Source organism: Culex quinquefasciatus, chromosome 2 (genome assembly GCF_015732765.1).
Source record: "Culex quinquefasciatus strain JHB chromosome 2, VPISU_Cqui_1.0_pri_paternal, whole genome shotgun sequence".
In the NCBI taxonomy this organism is placed as follows: Eukaryota; Metazoa; Arthropoda; class Insecta; order Diptera; family Culicidae; genus Culex; species Culex quinquefasciatus.
In genome coordinates this window covers 125955815-125975693 of record NC_051862.1, presented here as the reverse complement: position 1 = coordinate 125975693, position 19879 = coordinate 125955815, and the positions used below count along the sequence as shown (strand labels likewise).

Here is a 19879-nt window from a genome sequence, read left to right as displayed (position 1 = left end):
TGTGAAAGGGTGGAAATTAGTGGCGGAAGTAGAATGAAGTGTCATGTCCTTAGGCTCTCTGCCAGGATGTGGCAAACTTGCCCGGAAGAAGACGACGATGACGACCACGGCCGACCGTTTCATCTATGATGCAACAATGAATTGTGTTTTAATGTCCGGGGACCGTAATGAAAGCAATGAATGTTTATTTCATTTGGGGAGAAGCTCTGGTTTTTTTTACTATTTTGAGCATTGATTGAACTAAAGATGGACCAGATTTGAACAAAAGACTTTTGAAGAATGATGATTTTTTATGTTTTGTTGAAGCGCAAATCACAACTTTAAGAGAAGTTTATCACAATAACTATTTCCTTCTTAATTTTAAACCTCTCCAACTCTTCTGTTCATCAACCACTCAAAGCCTTAGCTGGTCCTCTTAACCAGTTAAAAACATCCAACCAGCATCAGAACTCTGCTTGAACAACAACGAAACAAACTAACGAAGCAAAACTTTGCATCACAATCGTTTCCGAGCTGAAGCTGCTGTCTCGCGCGTAAACAGTGGCGTTGAATCGTAAATAAACTTGCAATTATAAATTTAATTCTCCGGTCCGGAACGACACCCGGCTCCTGGCACCACCACCGAAACTGGGCTAATCCGGAAAGTTTAGCACTTGTTTGACACAGCTCTGGTTGAGTAAAGATTACGCAATTTGAATAAACAGTGAATCATGGTAGATGGTTAGAAATGTTGGCAAATGTATTTTTTAAAATTATTTTTTTAAGCTCAGTCGTCAAGTAAAATATACAAATCATTCGATTGTATTGATTGAAGAGAAACACAAATCGAAAACAATTACTCAACATCAATCAATCAACATTATTAGATTTAAACCCAATTTATTGAAAGAGAGTTATGTTTTGAAATCAATTAAATCAAAGCTTACTGCTACTGCAAATAAATGCTTACTGGGACTGAAAAACTAATTGGCAAGTGGAGCAATATGAATATCGAGAAGATCAACATCCAGAGAATCGACTGTAAATTCTTCATTGTGCTTTTTTCTGATTTTTTTTTAAGGACTTTTCATTTATCTTTTGTACTTTTTTAATTTCACTGATAAACGTTAAAATTATACTTTTCAAAGCAAAGAACACGATATTTCGAGATAATAATGAATTTTCCTTCTTATGGCTGTCAAGTATCTCTGGGCCAAGTTTCAGAAGGTTTGCTAAAAAAAAATCTATAAAATCAATACAATTCCGACACTTTAAACAGTATGCAATATGAGATAATGATGAATATTGCTTCTTATGATTGTTAAGTATTTCAGGGCCAATTTGCAGATGGTTTGCCGATGAAGCTTTTGAGATACAGCCGTATTAAGATAATATTTCCGAATTTTTCACGCCGATTATATAGATTTTCTTAGAAAAAGTCGGAAATAATATTTTAAAACTACATCAGCAAACCTTCTGAATGATGCAAAATCCATCATTATCTCGAAATGCATACTCTTTAAAATGCTGAAATTTTATAGATTGTTTTGGGTTTCTTATTGAAAATCGGATGTAACATCTTAAAAGGGCTGTATCTCGAAAACTACATAAGCGAATGTTTTCATTTTTTGTTCAGAGGTGCGGAATCGATAAACACCAAAATCTCGGATTGCATTTTTTTTTTCATTATACATAACGGCATTTTGAGAACCGTGCAACATTTCACAGTACAGCCAACTCTCTGGTTGTCAATATCCAAGGGACCATCAAGGAAGAGAAACACATGGGAGAAAATCATGGCAACAAACTAATACAATGCAACCCATTAGAAAGAGAACATATTATCAATCGGAGAGTATTTTTGGAGCAAATAAATTATTATCGAGCTATGAAAAATATCTAGACAAGAAGAGCATCGAAGTATGCATTTTGAAGAGACTGAAGAAACTAACGAGAGATGATGCAATATTATTGATACAGTCGATTCCTGAAATAACCCTCTGATTTAGATGAGTTCTTCAGTCCTTTCAGATAGCGTTTCATGATTAATTTTGATGGTTCCCATTTATTTGAAATCTATCTATAATAAAGTTGTACATGTAGAAACTTTCGTTTTTTTATTTTGAGTTATTTCCAGAGGAAGAAAGTCGAAAAATGTGATAAAATTTGTTGGATAAATAAGTAGGTTTTACATTCCAACATAATATTAAATTAAATGTCTAATATGAAAGTTTTTTAAACAGAATAGATTGAAGATTAAATAATTATACTTAAATAGTGGATGATTCTTTATGCAAAAATATGTCGATTTCCCAAAATTGGGTACTAAAGCCCTATGGCAATTTTTATCTACAACGGTAAAAAACACGATCAAAAACCATTTCTGATCACTTTTTTTTATTTTAATGCAAAAAAAAATTGACAGGACAACATTTTTTCGATGGATCAACTATGGTCCCCTTGGGACGAGCTGTCAATTAGGAACTTTTCTGTCAAAAAGGACCGCGAGGTTAATTTTTTAAAATTGATTTAAAAATCCATTTTAAACTCTTTGTGGTCGTACAAAGAGTCGTTGTACTCAGAAAACCCGATTTAATCCCACCTGGGGTGAGATAGAGCCTTTCTTACTAAAGAATATAACAATGGTAGATCTTTTTTCAATTCATAACATCGACTTTGTTTATTTATAACGTCAGCACAAAATAAAGTCTTATGATGAAAGCAATGTATTATAAATGATATGATTTCCAAAGGAAATAAAAAACGCAATTTTCACCAAAAGAATATTTTCAATCGTACAATATGTTTGTGAGTTTGTAATCAAACAAGCGTTTATGGCAAACGTGATCATAGCAAGCTTCCCATGCGCCAGTGACAACGCACACCGCGGTTTTGGTTTTTTAGCTTCGGTACGAGCCCTTTTGTGTGTTGGTATTGTCTGTTTTTTTCAAAGGTACACGCCGCGCGGCATTTCAGAATGTGCCGCAGACACTGTTGCCAGCGATTTTTTGCCCGCGAGCGAGAAGAAGCACCAGTTGGCAACGAAAAAAAAAACAACAACACAACGTTTGAATTTATACCTCTACACCATCGCCTCTTTAGAACAAGGCGCCGTGTGCGGTGAGCGCGAGTGTGGAGAGGAAAGGAATATAAGTTCTCTCCCTCGCTCGCTTGCGATCAAAGCTTTCCTTTATCACCCAACATCAAGAAGCAAGCCAAGAACTTTCGAAGAAAATCCCCACTTTCTAAAAAGATCCCCACTCTCTAAAAGCTCTTTCAAATTCACCTCAATGTTTCTCAAGATTTAAATCTTTTGCCTCTGATCTAGATAAAATATTAGTTAGGACACAAACCTCTAGACCACCACACAACAAAAATAAATGACAGAATTTAAATCGCATAATGGTCTCATGTCGCAGGTTTCAAAACAAATACTGGACAGTTATGCATATAATGATAATACTAAAGAGCCGAAAAATATACGATATCTATAGTAGCAAATGAAAATCGATAGGGCACCCAACACATATTAGAGTATATTGGATCCCAATAACTAGACGCGCCAGCAGTACGCGCCAGCATTAGAAGCTCAACTTGACAACTTGTCGACTTGGCGACGATGCGTCTAAAATCGATGCAGTGTGATTTTTTGACGATTTTTCCGAAGAAAATTCATGCTGAATCGACATATTTACGAAGATGAAAATGACGTCCTGGCTTAAAGTAAAACCTATACCTTTCTTTAGTAAGAAAGGCAAAAAGTAAATCGCTCTAAAAATTGATCCGGATTGCCGATAGACGTCAAATTTGTTTCAGATGCTCACTCATGGTCTGTACTATGAGTGTAGAAAGAAATTTCGGATAAAATCGGAAATGAAAAGTGTTGGCAAAGGTCACCAGGTGGGCTTTTACCTTTTTTTAGGGATTTTTTTTCTTTTGGTAGGTTAATCAAACGGCTCTAACTCCAGAACCAGATTATGGATCTGGATGAAAATTTGGGAGGTTGTAGAGCTCGAAAAATGCAATTTTTGAGATAAATAAAAGAAATGAAAATGAAAAATTTTGACCATATTTTCATTTGAAAACTGTGTATTTTGTTGAAAAGTCTGGCCGCATCCAAAAACAGATGGATATTTCGAAATTCGGTCTCAAAATGACCCTTGTTCAGCACACCAGCTTTCAAATGCACTTGAAACAATCAAAATCTAAAATAGGGGAGCCGAGGATTACGCGACACAAAATTTGGCAAAAAATTTACCACACACGGACATCACTCGAACTCCACGGAATTTATTTTCTCAAAATTCGAGGGTTGGAGATAGGCGAGTTCTGTCAAGGTGAATCGATAGAGCGTCTAAAATCGATGCAGTGTGATTTTTTGACGATTTTTCCGAAGAAAATTCATGCTGAATCGACATATTTACGAAGATGAAAATGACGTCCTGGCTTAAAGTAAAACCTATACCTTTCTTTAGTAAGAAAGGCAAAAATAAGCTTTATCGCTCTAAACAATCATATCAGCAATCTAAGCCTCATTTTAGGACCCAATTGGAGTCAAATTCATCGGTCTATGAGTTTTAAGTTTATGGTCATTTATAAAAAAAAATATTATTTTTTTATTAACTTGGGACAAAATTCCACAGTTTAGCCACAGTAAAACAATAGAAAATAATCAATAATTGGTAATCAAGAGAACTTCTCAAACTTAAAAATAGAAAAACACTTCACACAAGAAGTAAAGCTATTCTTAGAATAGAATTTTTGTTTAAAATTCATTTCTAAAAATAGCTTGTTATGGTGGTAGACCCACAGGCCTCAACCTCAGGGAGTTCTAGGATGACCTAGGATATCCCAGCATATCAACAAAGCAGTCTACCATACCCACTGAAGCTAATCGCATATGTACTGGAGTCGTAATCTATCGACCTCTTACTTGATATGGTGGTAGACCCACAGGTCTCAACTCCAGGAAGATCCGGATGGCCTAGGATATCCCAACATGTCAACAAAGTAGACTACCATACCCACTGAAGCTATTTGCATATGTCCCGGAGTCGAAATCTATCGACCTCTTACTTGTTGCGGCGGTAGACCCACAGGTCTCAACTCCAGGAAGTTCCGGATGACCTAGGAAATCTCAGCGAATCTTCAAAATCCGGTTTGAACACGGTTGCGTTTGAAACGGAATTCGTATACGATTCTAGTTAGATTCCGTTTCAGAATTCGAATTGAATTGACTGGGTACCTTGCAACATCAATTTATGTTGAAAAAAAGGGATGGAAACCAATTTTGTTACAATTGTGTAAGACCATTACTGAATTACATTTTAAATCTATCAATTTGATCACATTCTGAAGTGATCCTTTAAATATAATTAATTCGCCTTGAATAACCCAAACAAAAGGGATTATCAAATAAAAACGACACTTCTTCTATGTCACACTTCTCTGATTTGCCAGAACTGAATTTTATCCCTCAAGCACTTCTCGCGTGTCACTATCTCCTCGTCTCGAAAAAAATTGTGATGCGATAATGTTTAAAGATGCAGAAGAAGTGGCAGAGTATAGTTGCTGCTGCTTTGATTTAATCCGATTTATGGTGCAAGCTGCTTCCAACCATCGTCGTCGCTGTCGTCATGTTATTTTTTTTTTTTTTTGGTTCACGCTACCAACTTTTAAGAAGAAATTTAAAGAAGAACACGTTCTCGGATGCTGCTGCTGAGAATGAATTTTCCTGCATCCCGCAGATTGTGGCGGATAAGAGCGCAACAGCCACAGCTACAAGACAACAATGAAAGCGCCCAGCCAGCATAAGCGGGAGAAAAACAACATAATTAAGCTTTGAGGGGGGAGGCGATGTGGAGCTTAGGCGGTCGGTGGGGAAGATAAGATGCTTTCTCGTGTGCTTTACACCCTTTCGAATGTTGTGTGGTATTATTACACTTGATGCTAATGGAATTGTTTGCTACCAGGTACTCGGTTTTTGATATTATGGATCTAAATCGGAAAAGAGTTTAAATATGGCTTAAGGATGTTATTTTGAAGGGAGGGCAAAAGTTGTTAAACTTTCGCTAACAAGATAATGAAAACTTGATTACACCATCAGCATCATTAGAAACACCTTGTTGACAATGCCAAATAAATTGAGATGCTGATTGGATTATCAAAGCCATTCATTAAACTTTGGAAATTATGTAGTCATTAGCAGAAAGTGATTGAAAAATTGTATAGATTTTTTGAGAAATTATTAAATCTTACGATCATGTTTCCTAAAACATCCATGCATACTTTATGTTTGAAGTTAAGTGAATCAACCAATGTTATCAAAACTGGGGCCAAATCCAAACACAGAAAAGTACTCCAGGAAAAGTATTTGGTTTTTAGAGCGAGGTTCAGATTTTTTTTCCATATTCTGAGTCTTACTATTTAAAAAATAAGCGATTCTCTAGCAATCTAGAATAAAGCCAAATAATGTGATTTAAGCATTTCGAAAAGTAAGTCTGGATTATGAAAATCTGAAGAAAAAAAAATAAAAGGAGTTGAAAAAATTGCACATAACTTTTGATTGAATTCCATTGAATGTTAATTTGGTAGAACTCAGAAAAACTCAATTTTGGTCATACCTCAGCAACCAAAGGGATGAACAGTAACCAAAAAAACAAATTGTAGAGATTTTCCTCAGCTTTTTGAATATATTTTTTTCAAAGATGGACAAGAATCGATATAAAATGTATTAAAAAAACTCAATTATAGAATAATTAAATCTTTAAATGGTTATAACGCTAAAACTGGGCATTTTATCAAAAATTTAGTACAGTCGGCTCTCTGGCTGTCGATCTTCTCGATATCAATATGACTCCATGTACCGATGAATTCTTCAGTCCCTTCAAACTGCATACTTCGATTGTCTTTATTCCTCGATATTTTCTCTTGCTTGAAGGATCTCTTCCTCGACGGTCCCTTGGATTCTATTTGCTTTAAACATCTATTCTGGTTGTCAATAATTTCACTTTCTCATGGCTTGCATAGACATTTTTCTTTGAGAAACGAAGTTTTGAAGGGTGTTTGACATTTCTTTGTTTTTGTTTGCTGGACGTTGCCATGATTCGCTCCCATAGCTGGTTAGCAAGAAAAAACGAATTTCGATCGAGTCTTCATTTAGCATCGTTCTGTAAACTGATGCTTCTCTTCTTCGACGGTCCCTTGGATATTGACAACTAGAGAGTCGACTGTAGTATTTTTCGATTAGGAATTAAATTTTACATCAAAAAATAATTCTTGGATTTTTTTGTTTGCGAGACTTTACAAAAACTTTTGTTTTAAATCATAAGGTCATTGAAAATATTTTAAAAATTCTCTTATTATTAGGTGGCAAAATCCCATTCTTTTTAAATCCAATCGATTGTAAACTCATCAAATATGATTCTTACTTCAAAAACAATTTGAAAACTATTACCGAAGCTCAGAAGAAGACACAAAAAACCTGTCAAACGTGAAATCATAGTATTTTTCTTAAATTCAGGTGACCAATATTACCTAAAATCCCTTTGACACCAAATTTCCAAATCATCACCATTTTAGGCAGCAAATTATTCGCAAAAAAAAATCAAAAATGCTAAAATGCCAGATGCTAAGTTTCCCAAAACAGAATCTGAAACAATCCCGTTCCAACCCAGTCACCACTCAAAATTTGAACTAACTAACGCTAGTCTGTTAAACAAATTTTAACTTCAAACCGATCCAACTCTACTTGAAAGGAATTTGATAAGTATTCTTTATTATTAAATAATAACCTCTTATTTAGACTTGCCTCATTTGTCTTAATAACGAAAACAAACAATCAAATTAACTTCCTTTGGATGCGATTATAATCACATCCACATTAACATCTAACCAGTTCAGAGAGAGGCCCTTTCCAACATCCAAACCAGCAAAAGAGTGTGTTTGTAGGTATATCAATAACGGGTACGATTATTGCTTAGACCAAGTTTGCTGCTTTCTCCCACCCCCGACCCACCGAATCCCAAAATAGTCGCTCCGGAGGACCATTCAACAAAAGTTCGAAGCGTCCTAAAAGATACCCCGCTCTTCGGATTAAGAGCAGAGCAGAGTTTACTAAGTCAATATGGAAAAGAACCCCTCATCACTTTCAAGGGGGGAAACGGGGTGAGGGGGCATCCCGAAACAATATCGTAATAATTCAATCAACTTAATCATAACTCTCTGATGCCTCATTTTATTTCGCGTTTCGTCCGTTTTGGTCGACTCCTTCGCAGAAAAAAAAGCGTGCCAAGAATGGAATCATAATTGGATTGAACCGCCGCGGTTGTTCCTTACCGACGGAGAGATACCTGGATGCCAGATTGTTTTAGAAGTGTTGGAAAATATGAGTCCTCATTCAGTACTTAAATTATCAAAACATCCAAATTGGAATTCTGTGGTTATACGAACTTGGAATTTCGAAATGTAATTCTAAATTTATTTTCTCCAGCTCTTTAAAAATGGCAACCCTGTTTACCGGCGAAGTGTTCAGTTTCTTTTTTCGCTGATGGAAGGAGAGACAAGGGTTCGAAGTGAGGGATCACATTGTTTCCAGATCGTTCCGGTTAAGTGTTTGATGAATATTGAATGCATCTGATTAGTCGAGCAGATAGAAGCAGGCACCCGGACCGACCGGGTCAGGTCAAAAGGTATCGGGAATAACGCAATGTGCATGTGTTTTTGCACCGGAGATCTTGATTAAACGCGTATTCAATAGCAAATTGATGAATTGGCTAGAATACACACCAGGTCTAACATGAAAGCATCATTCCAAATATGATATCGAGTTCAATCGAACAAATCAAAACTCATGGAGAAATTTTCACTGAAATCCAAATTCATAAAATAGAAAAGGCCATCCCGACGTCGAGCAGCGGTATTGATTAAATTGAAGGGGCGAAAAGTCAAACATAAAAGCAGTCGCAAATTAATTAATTTCGCATTCACAGGCACGGGCAATGCGCGTAGAAATCGGCGGAATCGAGCAAGTTTTTTCGAGAGCTTTTGTGTCTGTACTCTTTTTTTCCAGTGCTTGTAGCTCCATCGTGACCCTTTTGGAAAAGTTGAGAGGGTAAAAAATCATTATTATTGATGAGGTGGTGTAAAATGAATACTGATCAAAACAGCATACAAAGTTTTATTTCATTTTAATTAATCTCACAATAAATCAAACAAATCCAAATTGAATAAACCACCAGAACGGCTTCGGTTGGTTGAAATTATTTTTTCAAAACAAAAAAAAAACAGGGTAGAGAAGTTTTCAAAGTTGTGAAGCTTTCAGCAATTTCTAGAGTTTTGTGTCAATCGTGCATGGCCATGATTTTTTCATCACACTGCTGATTACCAGGTCTGAGAACTGTAAACTTTGCGCAATTTGCACCTTGCTAGAGTGCTGCGGAGTTTTTCTTGATCACAGTGACTTTTGCTAACCACCACATGGGTTTTTAAAATATGTGTGAAAAAGTCTGTAAATGTCCGGCAATTGTCTAAAATTTAAATATATCAATTAACAGTCATGAACATCCATCCGAAATTGCGTTTTAGGCATATTTTTCATTAAATTAAAATATTAATTAGACGAAGTATTTCAAAAGTCCGTGCACCTCAAAAAATGTCTGGCACAGGCTCAAATTTCTGTAAAGCACAGACAAATCAGTGCATCTGGCATCCTTGCTAACAACAAATGAGAATTTGGAATAAAACAAGGTTCTGCTTTTAAAGAAAAAAAAAAACAGTTTGGAAAATCCTTTTGAATAAACTAATTAAACTGAAATCTGTTGCAGCGAAGACTGGCTACGACAAAACGGATTCTAAAATTTTATCTTTTTTTGCCTTTTTTACTAAAGAAGTTTGAGATCGAGCTTCGTAATCCAATCATTTCTCGAGAAATATTCTTTGGAAAAAAATGCATAAAATCATACACGATCGATTTTCGACGCCTGATCGATTGACAATGACGTCCGTGTGTGGTAAAAAAGTGCTCAATTTTGTGGTAAGGTGTTTTTCAGAGCCCATGTTATGGATTCAAGCTCTCTTGGTCGCATTTGAAAGGTGATGTGCTGAACCTGAACCAGTTTCATACCAAATTTGAATTTTTCTAACCTACATCTTCCCAAATTTTGATCCGTGCTGATAATGTGGACTATTTGTTCTAAAAGTACCACACTCCAAATCGATCAGATTTTTTTTTAAATACATTAAAATTCATTTAAATCAAATTGCAAACTTAAAAAAAAGTATGTAATACTGAGAACAAAACAATTTGATATTTAATTCCATTTCGAAATGTAATATTTTTTTATTTTGCATAATTTCTTTTTATTCGAGCACTTACCGTTTCGAATATCGTTCAAAGTTCTTTAACAATTTGAACACGAATAAACGGAAAGTATAACTTTTCTGGGGGAAAAAGTAATTGAAAAAAATAATAAATTAAAAAAATAACTACGAATGTTTAAAAGAAAGCTTATAAAAATACATACACCATTGTGTTCGAACATTAATAATTAAAAGGGCCTGATTCATTGTAATAGTCTAAAATTGAAGCAAACTTTCGAAAAGGGTTACATACATGTATTTAATATGAAAACACAAAATTTCATAAAAGAAAATTTGTTCAATCCACTTGTAAGATGATTTTCAATTCCTCACAAGACATAGGCATAATATTCAATGTTTCGCCCTTTTAAAATGTTAGTTTTGATTTCAAAATTTTCAAAGTATTTTTTTAGAAAAGATCGGAAAATTTCACGGATGTTTCATGTATTAACATTGATAATCGGATTAGTTGCTGAGATATCGTCATTAGAAAATGGTGGGTTATTTTGGTGAGATTAAGAAAACTTAAATTTTCGTGTTTCTTTTTCTTAAAGCGGCTCTATCTCAGCAACCCGAGGTCCAATCTTCAATGTCTCTTGGACAATTTTATAGCAAATTTTCGGTGGCTATATCTTGAAAACGGAGCCCTATATCAAAAAATCTGTAAAGTACTTTTCGATTGCAAATTCAATTTTGCATCAAAAAATAATGTCAAACTTGTTTTTGCATAAAACTTTGATTTTTTCCAAAAATCACTGTTTTTTTTCTAAAAAAAAACTCGGCGGCATATTTTTTGACCATGTTTCTCTATGGCTCAAAAGTTGCGGATTTTTGTCCCCTAAAACATATCAAAAAATCTCGAAAATCAAAAAATACGTATTTTGGGAAATTGAGTTTGAGTAAAAAAAAGTTGATAAAAAAATCTGCAATTTTTTTTCCGTGTACCTATTTTTTTCTCAAAAGTACTCAACAATACCTACAACTTTGCCCAAGACACCAAATTGATCAGAAAATTCACTCAATAGTTACAGCTGTTTAAATATTTAAGTGCCATTTTTGTATGGACAGCAGCCAACATTGTATGGAGACTGGTATGGGTGAACCAATGACGCAAAATAGCTTATTTGGTCATAGGGAAGGCCCCCACAAAGTTTTAGTCAAATAAAAAAATACAAAAAATAAAAATGGTCGAAATCGGCCGATTTCGTAGAGAGTTGCTCATATCCCGTGTGCAAGACGAAGCCTAATTTTAAAATTTTGCCGATTTTCAAATGTTGTATTTAGAGGTGGGCAAAACTGCTCTTTTTTTGGAGCCGCTCATTTTCGTTCGCTCATTAAAAAAAAAACCGCTCTTTTGAACGGCTCTTTCGCTCTTTTTCAAAGTTTAGAAAGGTTTTTTATGAATCGTGTGATTTTAAAGGTTTTTTAACATTGAACTTTTATTAATTATTTGTTAAAACAAATTTATACTGAAAACGAGAAGGAGCCCTTGGAAACCATAGGTCTTGGTGGTCTCTTTGTCAAGATTTCTACTCGAACCGAAACATTCGGGTAATTGAATGGCATCCAAACTTAAATCTAGGATGCCGGAAAATTGTTTTTAATTGCGTTTATTTGTGCAAAAATTGAACTAATGCTGATGTTTTATTTGAAGAAAATATTCTGTGAACACTTTTCTACATTCTGATTTAATCGATAAAGCTTAATCGGACAAAAGGGTTTAATTTTTTCAAAAATCTCTAAACTATTCATTTGGATTTTTGGTAATATTTTACAAATTATGCAATTTGAAATGCTCAAATTCGTATTCTGGTAAAACTTTAGTGTACAATCAGTTGTACAATGATTTTTTTGTTCATTTTGTTCAAACAATCATTTACTCTTTGAGATAAATTTTTATTAGCATTGAAATATTTGAAATTGCATTTTCAATTCTTAAAAACCAAATTTAATACTATTTTTTGGAAATTCAATAAATTATAATTATAACATAAATCACGCCATCTTGAAATGGTTCTTTCAAAAGACCGAAGTTTAAAAAGAACCGCGGTTCTTTTTTTCTGAGCCACGGTTCGTTCGCTCTTTTCAGTGAACCGGCTCTTTGAGCGGCTCGCTCATTTTTTGCCCACCTCTTTATTTTAGTAATTTTTAAAATTGTAAAATTTTAAAATTGGGCTTCGTTTTTTTAAGACGTTTGGTTGTATTATTGCCTCGGCAATGATACAACCAAATGTCTTCAAATTTGTTTTGTTAATAGATGAAAATGTATATTTAAATATTGAAGCAATCATAACTTTAATAAATCTTCGATTTGTTAAAGAAAAATGTCGCTCCAATTACAAGTAAGATCGAGTTTTGATTCTATCCAACACACAGAAAATCCCATATTACTCCAACGTCCCTAATGCGCCACATCGTAAGCCTCTCAAGAAAAACTCCGTGAAAAGCACCACACTCCCCCCAACAACCAAGCCGCCACATTTCATGAGAGCAGGCCGCCGAAAGCTCTAATTAAAAACTTTATGTATTTTATCGAACTGCGCACCGTGACAGGGAACAAAAAACAATCGAGCAGGAAGTGGGAACGTTCTCTTTTTTTTTTTTTTTTTGCAGTACTCTGCAGTGGGAAGTGGAAATGAAAGTGGTTATAATTTTAGATTTTTGCCTAATGTGAATGAAACTCTTCCCGAATGCGCATTTCAAAGCTATTATTCAATTATTATAATTTCATTAAACATTGATTCTACGATTGAATTTATGTAGCTTTTCGGTTGATCACAATGTTCACAATTTGTTTTAGTTCTGAACAAAAAAGTTGAATCAAAAGTCGCGTTCCCTTTTTTTATCTCGATTTGCTAGCTCCCACAGTCCTCCGGGAAAGTTCATACTTTTATCGCGTACGAAAGGGTTAGGTACTATTCTGGGCTCTTCCCACGAGGACGACCCAGCGCCAGTTTTTAACCAATTTAGTGCCAGCGGGTCATCATTCGTTGGAGACTTTACTTCGGAGCAAAGGGACACGCTGCCAAAATTGCCCCTCTGCGCAGGGATTCGCAATCGAGTCGAAAGTTGAACTTGCTCAGAGTGCGCGTGTTACACTCAGTATAGCAAATTTCATGTTTTCTGACAAAACATTACCTGAAATCAATCGTCATCACTTAATTTTGAGCTTTTAGCACAAAATTTAATTATTTTTTGCTTCCTTTGAGGATCAGTATTCGAACTATTCTAAGTTATTTTTTCAATAGAACGTCAACTTGCTTACTTTTACCGAAGGTTACGTTCTTTTGAAAAGTTTATTTAAAAAAAAACATTTTTTTTTATGTTCAATATCTAAAGATTAATCAACTGAAAATCTTTCAAATGCTCTAAACAAAAAATCAATGAAATTTGAATGAATTTGTGTTCTACTAGTACATTTTTTTAGAGGGATTAGCCGCTCATGCGTCCTTTTTAAAAATAACCCATATCATCAAGTAAGGTCGAACTAATAGTTTCGTGTCGTGTCGTTACTGAGTGTATTTGTAAAAAAAGTTTTTTATATTTTTTCATAGTTCTAAGTCCAATTTTCAAACCAATTGGGGAAAAAAGATAGAAAACCCCAGAAAAAAACCCCCTCCAGAACATCAGCCCAGTTTGCAGTTGGCCGCGAGTAGTAGTGGCAGCAGCGCTCCAAGCTTCAACGTCACACATAAAGTACAATTAAAATTTTATGTTCGCACAGAAAAAAGTCATCTCGAGCGTGAGTAGATTTTTATGTTTTCATGCTTTTAATTACTGTGGCAGGCAGCATCCCGCACAGTCTGCAGCTGTGTGTGTGTGTGCGGTTTTTCGGAATGCTGCAGTGAGGTTTGAGGTTACAATGTAGTAATTAGAGGGTTGCCGCGCAAACTTGTTGGGGGTGGAAGTTCACGAGGGTGGTTGAAGCATAAAACTGAAATGCCTCCACAACGCCTGTCAGGAGTCGCGGCGGTTGCTGGAAGGAGGATAGCGTTTAATTTGGTGGCTGGCTGGTATTTTGTGCAGTTGAGCAGAAAATGGCTTGATTAAGTTGACACTTAACCAGAAAAAAGGCTACTGCTGGGAAGGGATTCATGAATCGGCATGACTATGGCCGTAAGAGAGACTTTAAATGATTATGATCTATGTATGGTGGATATTTTGGTTTTATGTCCCGCTGATCCTGGTTAAATATGTTTAAATTGGTAATAAACATATGTATGGATGAAGAAAATGTATCCGATCGATTTGTATTTTAATTTTAGAGCACGAACATAAAACCGATTCCTACTTATTAATGTCGTATATCTTATTTCAACTTGATTAGTGAGCGTTGTTTTAGTTGCATTTTATTTTTACTGAACTTTAGTGTAGTTCACTTCAATAAAATGGGTAACAAGTATTTTTGGTTTTGATCTCAAGGAATTTCGTATATCAAAAAGTTGATCTAAGGTAGACGGAAGAAACCCCATCAATTTTTTGTTTAAAAATACGGCAGTTTCATGATGAAACTAATGAAAAAATTACAAAAAAATTATGGGCGCAAGTGTTTATGAATTCAAAAGAATATATAAATATGTTCAAATTTAATATTTTTTTCCAAAATGTTTTAGACTCGTTGGAAAGTTCTTTTGATAACCTAACCAACGATGGGCCGGATAGTGGATCTGGACATAGTTTACATACATTTAAGTGAGATCCAGCTTCCAAAAAGGGCATCAATATCACTTAAGCGGGCATATATCGAGACAGGGTTGCCAGATCTTCAATATTTTGGGCTCGTTGGAAAGATTTTTTAATAACCTAACCAACGATGGATGGTGGATCCGGACATAGTTTACATACATTTAAGTTAGATCCGGATGTATGTGAAAACACATTTTTATACATAACTTTTGAACTACTTATCGAAACTTCAATCTGAATAAAACTCGATCTATGGGACCCTAAACCAAGTCGAATGCAACAAGTTCGGGTCAAATCGGTTCAGCCAGTGCCGAGAAACATGAGCTAGTTTGTTGGTCACATACATACATACACACACACATACACACTCATACACACACACATACACACAGACATTTGTTCAGTTTTCGATTCTGAGTCGATATGTATACATGAAGGTGGGTCTACGACGTTTTCATACAAAGTTCATTTTTAGAGCAGGATTATAGCCTTACCTCAGTGAGGAAGGCAAAAGAATCAGTTATTTTTTTTTCTTCTGACTCGGTTATCCGAAGCCTCAATTATCAGAAGTTTCGATTATCCGACTTCAGACTTAGGTTAATCGAATCATGAACAAAAAAAACGATTTTTTTATTTTCTTATTTTCAACATAACATTTGAATTCTGTTATCCTTTCTAGGAAATTTGAAATAGTTTAGGCTTCATCCATAAAATACGTCACGCTAAAATCAGCCAATATTTACCCCCCCTCCCCCCCTTCGTCACGCTTTTCCTATACTTATAACACGCAATGTCACACTTTCTCAGACCCCCCCTCCCCCCCTAAAGCGTGACATACTTTATGGATTACGCCTTATTGCCCATTGAATTACAAAATGGCATTTTCAATATTTTATCACCATCATTTTGGCCACCATCATGGATTTAAATATTCTTATTGGGTAATTCTCTACCAACTCACACGAAATCGGGAAAAGTTGCCCCGACCCCTCTTCAATTTGCGTGAAACTTTGTCCTTTGGGGTAACTTTTGTCCCTGATCACGAATCCGAGGTCCGTTTGTTGATATCTCGTGACGGAGGGGCGGTACGACCCCTCCCTTCCATTTTTGAACATGCGAAAAAAGAGGTGTTTTTCAATAATTTGCAGTCTGAAACGGTGATGAGATAGAAATTTGGTGTCAAAGGGACTTTTATGTAAAATTAGTGCCCGATTTGATGGCGTACTCAGAATTCCGAAAAAAACGTATTTTTCATCGAAAAAACACTAAAAGAGTTTTAAAAATTCTCCCATATTCCGTTACTCGACTGTAAAAAATTTTGGAACATGTCATTTTATGGGAAATTAAATGTTCTTTTCGAATCTACATTGACCCAGAAGGGTCATTTTTTCATTTACAACAAAATTTTTAATTTTAAAATTTCGTGTTTTTTCTAACTTTGCAGGGTTATTTTTTAGAGTGTAACAATGTTGTACAAAGTTGCAGAACAGACAATTGCAAAAATTTTGATATATCGACATAAGGGGTTTGCTTATAAACATCACGAGTTATCGCGATCTTACGAATTTTTTTTTTTGAAAAAGTAACTTTTTGCGTTTCTCTTAGTTTCGTCGTCCGTGTCTTTCGCGTGTGACCATGAACGGCCATGATCGATGACGACCAACTTTTTCAAAACCTTTTTTCGTAGAATCGCGATAACTCGTGATGTTTATAAGCAAACCCCTTATGTCGATATATCAAAATTTTTGTAATTGTCTGTTCTGCAACTTTGTACAACATTGTCACACTCTAAAAAATAACCCTGCAAAGTTAGAAAAAACACGAAATTTTAAAATTAAAAATTTTGTTTTAAATGAAAAAATGACCCTTCTGGGTCAATGTAGATTCGAAAAGTACATTAAATTTCCCATAAAATGACATGTTCCAAAAAATTTTAAAGTCGAGTAACGGAAAATGGGAGAATTTTCAAAACTCTTTTAGTGTTTTTTTCGATGAAAAATACATTCCTTCGGAATTCTGAGAACGCCATCAAATCGGGCGTCTAATTTTACATAAAAGTCCCTTTGACACCAAATTTCTATCTCATCACCGTTTCAGGCTGCAAATTATTGAAAAACACCTCTTTTTTCGCATGTACAAAAATGGAAGGGGTCGTACCGCCCCTCCGTCACGAGATATCAAAAAACGGACCTCGGATTCGTGATCAGGAACAAAAGTTACCCCTTAGGACAAAGTTTCACGCAAATCGAAGAGGGGTCGGGGCAACTGCTGTGTGAGTTGGCGGAGAATTACCCTATTCACTTTAGGGGTCACGGTTGAGCTCAGTGAAAATTTTCCTAGGCTTTCGGTTAATCGAGTCTGGAATCTCATTTAGCAATGAAAAGATCTGCTCATGTTCTACAGAATAGAAGAAAAAAATAAAAATTCTCAAACAAGATTCTATAAATTTTGAAGAATATAAATATATGGTAATTGGATTGTTTTATCATGAAACTAATTTAAGACCTGATCATGTTTTAAAGCATGAGCAAACTTCCAGAAACTTTACACAATGAAGATTTTTTTAGAGAACATGAAATTCTTTAATAATTGTTTATGCAACAATATGCAATTTTAACGCGGTTCGTTCAGTACAATGAACTGCATTCAACATTTGTTTGAAATTCCGAAAACCACCTGAATGGAATTTTAAGTCAATTGACCGTGTTTTAATTAATTCACCGTTAAAATCAAAACTATATTGAAAAGCATAACATTTCTATACAAGTGCTTAAAAGTTCAACTTTACAACCCTTGTTTCGTAAAGTTTTACATTTCTATTCAGTTATGTTTGATAAAGAAAAGTAGGTAATATGATGGTAATATTCATCAGGAAATGGTGACAGATTTTGTGTCTAAAAAAATGATGAATTTTCATCAATTTTTCAGGTCACATTTTTACACATTTTTTATGTAATATTACTAAAAAAAGAGGTAATATTAAACCTACAAAATATTCAACATTCCAAAATTCAACTTTTTTTTCTGTGTACTTTCTGCTCATTTCTAGGCGTCCGAAGGTTATGTGTGGTGAGTCACCCAAAACTTCTTTTACGCAAATGGACCGACGTTTTACTATCCGATAGAAGGCGTGGTCAGGCAAATCTCGTCTCGAAAAATGTCACCCGTCTGGAATTGAACCCAGGCCTAACTGGGATGAGAGGCTACCACGCTAACCACTACACCACCGGACCTGGCTAAAAAGTATCGAAAAGTATTACTGACATATTCATTTTCAAAAGTGTTTTCCAAATTCCAAAAAATGATGTACGTAACGATGCAAAATTCAATTTTTCAGCACTCGTTGGAGCCTCGAAATATAAATGAACGGCATTTGCTGAAAAAATCATCATTTTGCATGTTGTTGCATAAACTTGGATTGAGAAAAGAGCCTGCATTTTTGCTACCTTTTTGAGCAAGTTTATTATCATCATGGCTTCCCTTTGCTTCTAATCCATAATCCTGTGAATGATGAAAACATGGCGTAATCTAGTCTGCAATAGATGCGAAAAGATTTAAATTATCTGTGAACTCTACTTTTGTGATGCAAGGTAAACAATTTTCCTCAAGTTTAACGAAAAACTTTGTCTCACCATGCCATTAGGCAGATGCAACGGACAACTGGCCAAACACCCAAAAATCCTTAAAAATTCAGGCAGTGGCGCATTTTACGCTAATTTACTCGCCATTGTCGCAAATTCTGCTGCTGTATACCATCGGCACCAGTATCACAAACAGAACCCAACCATCTGCTGGCCAGTCCCTGTGACAATAATGCGGACAAATGGCGCTAAAATGATACTCACTCCCGCCGCCAGCACTTCCGCTGTTGAGACTTGACACCGCCGCCGCAGGATCGCGAGCAGGCCGTCCAGTTGCTCCACGGGCCGAATCCATTTCTTACGGTCACGTTACTGTTACTGTCCGCAGTGTTCTGGTCCACTTTGACCGCCTCCGAAGACGAGGAAGAGGAGGATGAGGTGTGGGGTGCCACCCCGGAAGCGTCTTGCGAGGATCCTCCGTCGTCGTCGTCGTCGTTTTCCGTGGTTTCGTTATTAATTACGGCCGGATGGGGAGCTGGTTTCCGTTTGACGTCTGCGACGGCAGTGTTGCCAGCACTTTGCGTAGGAATGGCATAGTTATCTGATTTATAATGGCCACTTTTGCTGTTTGTGGTGGGAGACACCACCGGCAAATCATTATTTATGCGAGGCTCTTCCTGGCCACCGGATCCCAGGTTGGACTCATTTATTTTGGCCACAGCGACGTTAATCTGGCCCGGACCAGGTGCGCCCGTTGTCACCGGCGGTATCTCGTTGGACGTTTCTGGGTCAGCTCCGGGCTGCTGCTGCGGCTGCTCCTGGTCATCCTCATCGTCCACGATTGGTTGGTGATGTTCCAGCAATCGGGACTGCAACAACAATGGCGACGACGGTGGTTCCCGATTTCCGCCATTGGACAAATTACCACCCTCGGCCAACTGATACCGGACCTCATTGGTGGACGACGACGTGGGAGTCACGTCGGAACCGGTGCCGTCGGGGTCAGCGAACGGGCGCAGGCCGTACTCGTTGTCCTGGCTGTTTTGATTTCTATTGTCGAAATGTGGCACAAAGGAAATGTCATTCTCGGAGAGTGGTTCACGCTCGTTCTTGAATTTGATTAACTTTCGCAGGTAGGTCGTGCGCTGGGTCGACGAGGGAAAGTCGCTTCCGGGGATGGTGTTATTCTGGGTGGCTCGGCTGGCGGCTCGACGCTTTTCGAGCCATTCTTTGTGTATCTGTAAAGAAAAAAAAAATAGAATATAATATGTTCA

The 19879-nt window shown here is 36.2% G+C and overlaps 1 protein-coding gene across 1 annotated transcript in view; it reads right to left on the bottom strand.

The window, feature by feature from the left end:
• The window catches only part of LOC6038269 (thrombospondin type-1 domain-containing protein 4), a 332455-nt gene that overhangs the window by 216061 nt on the left and 96515 nt on the right, over nt 1–19879 (bottom strand). Inside the window, exon 4 of the mRNA XM_038252070.1 lies at nt 18870–19843. Coding sequence (XP_038107998.1) covers nt 18870–19843 — 974 coding nt within the window. The remainder of the gene's footprint in view (nt 1–18869; nt 19844–19879) is intronic.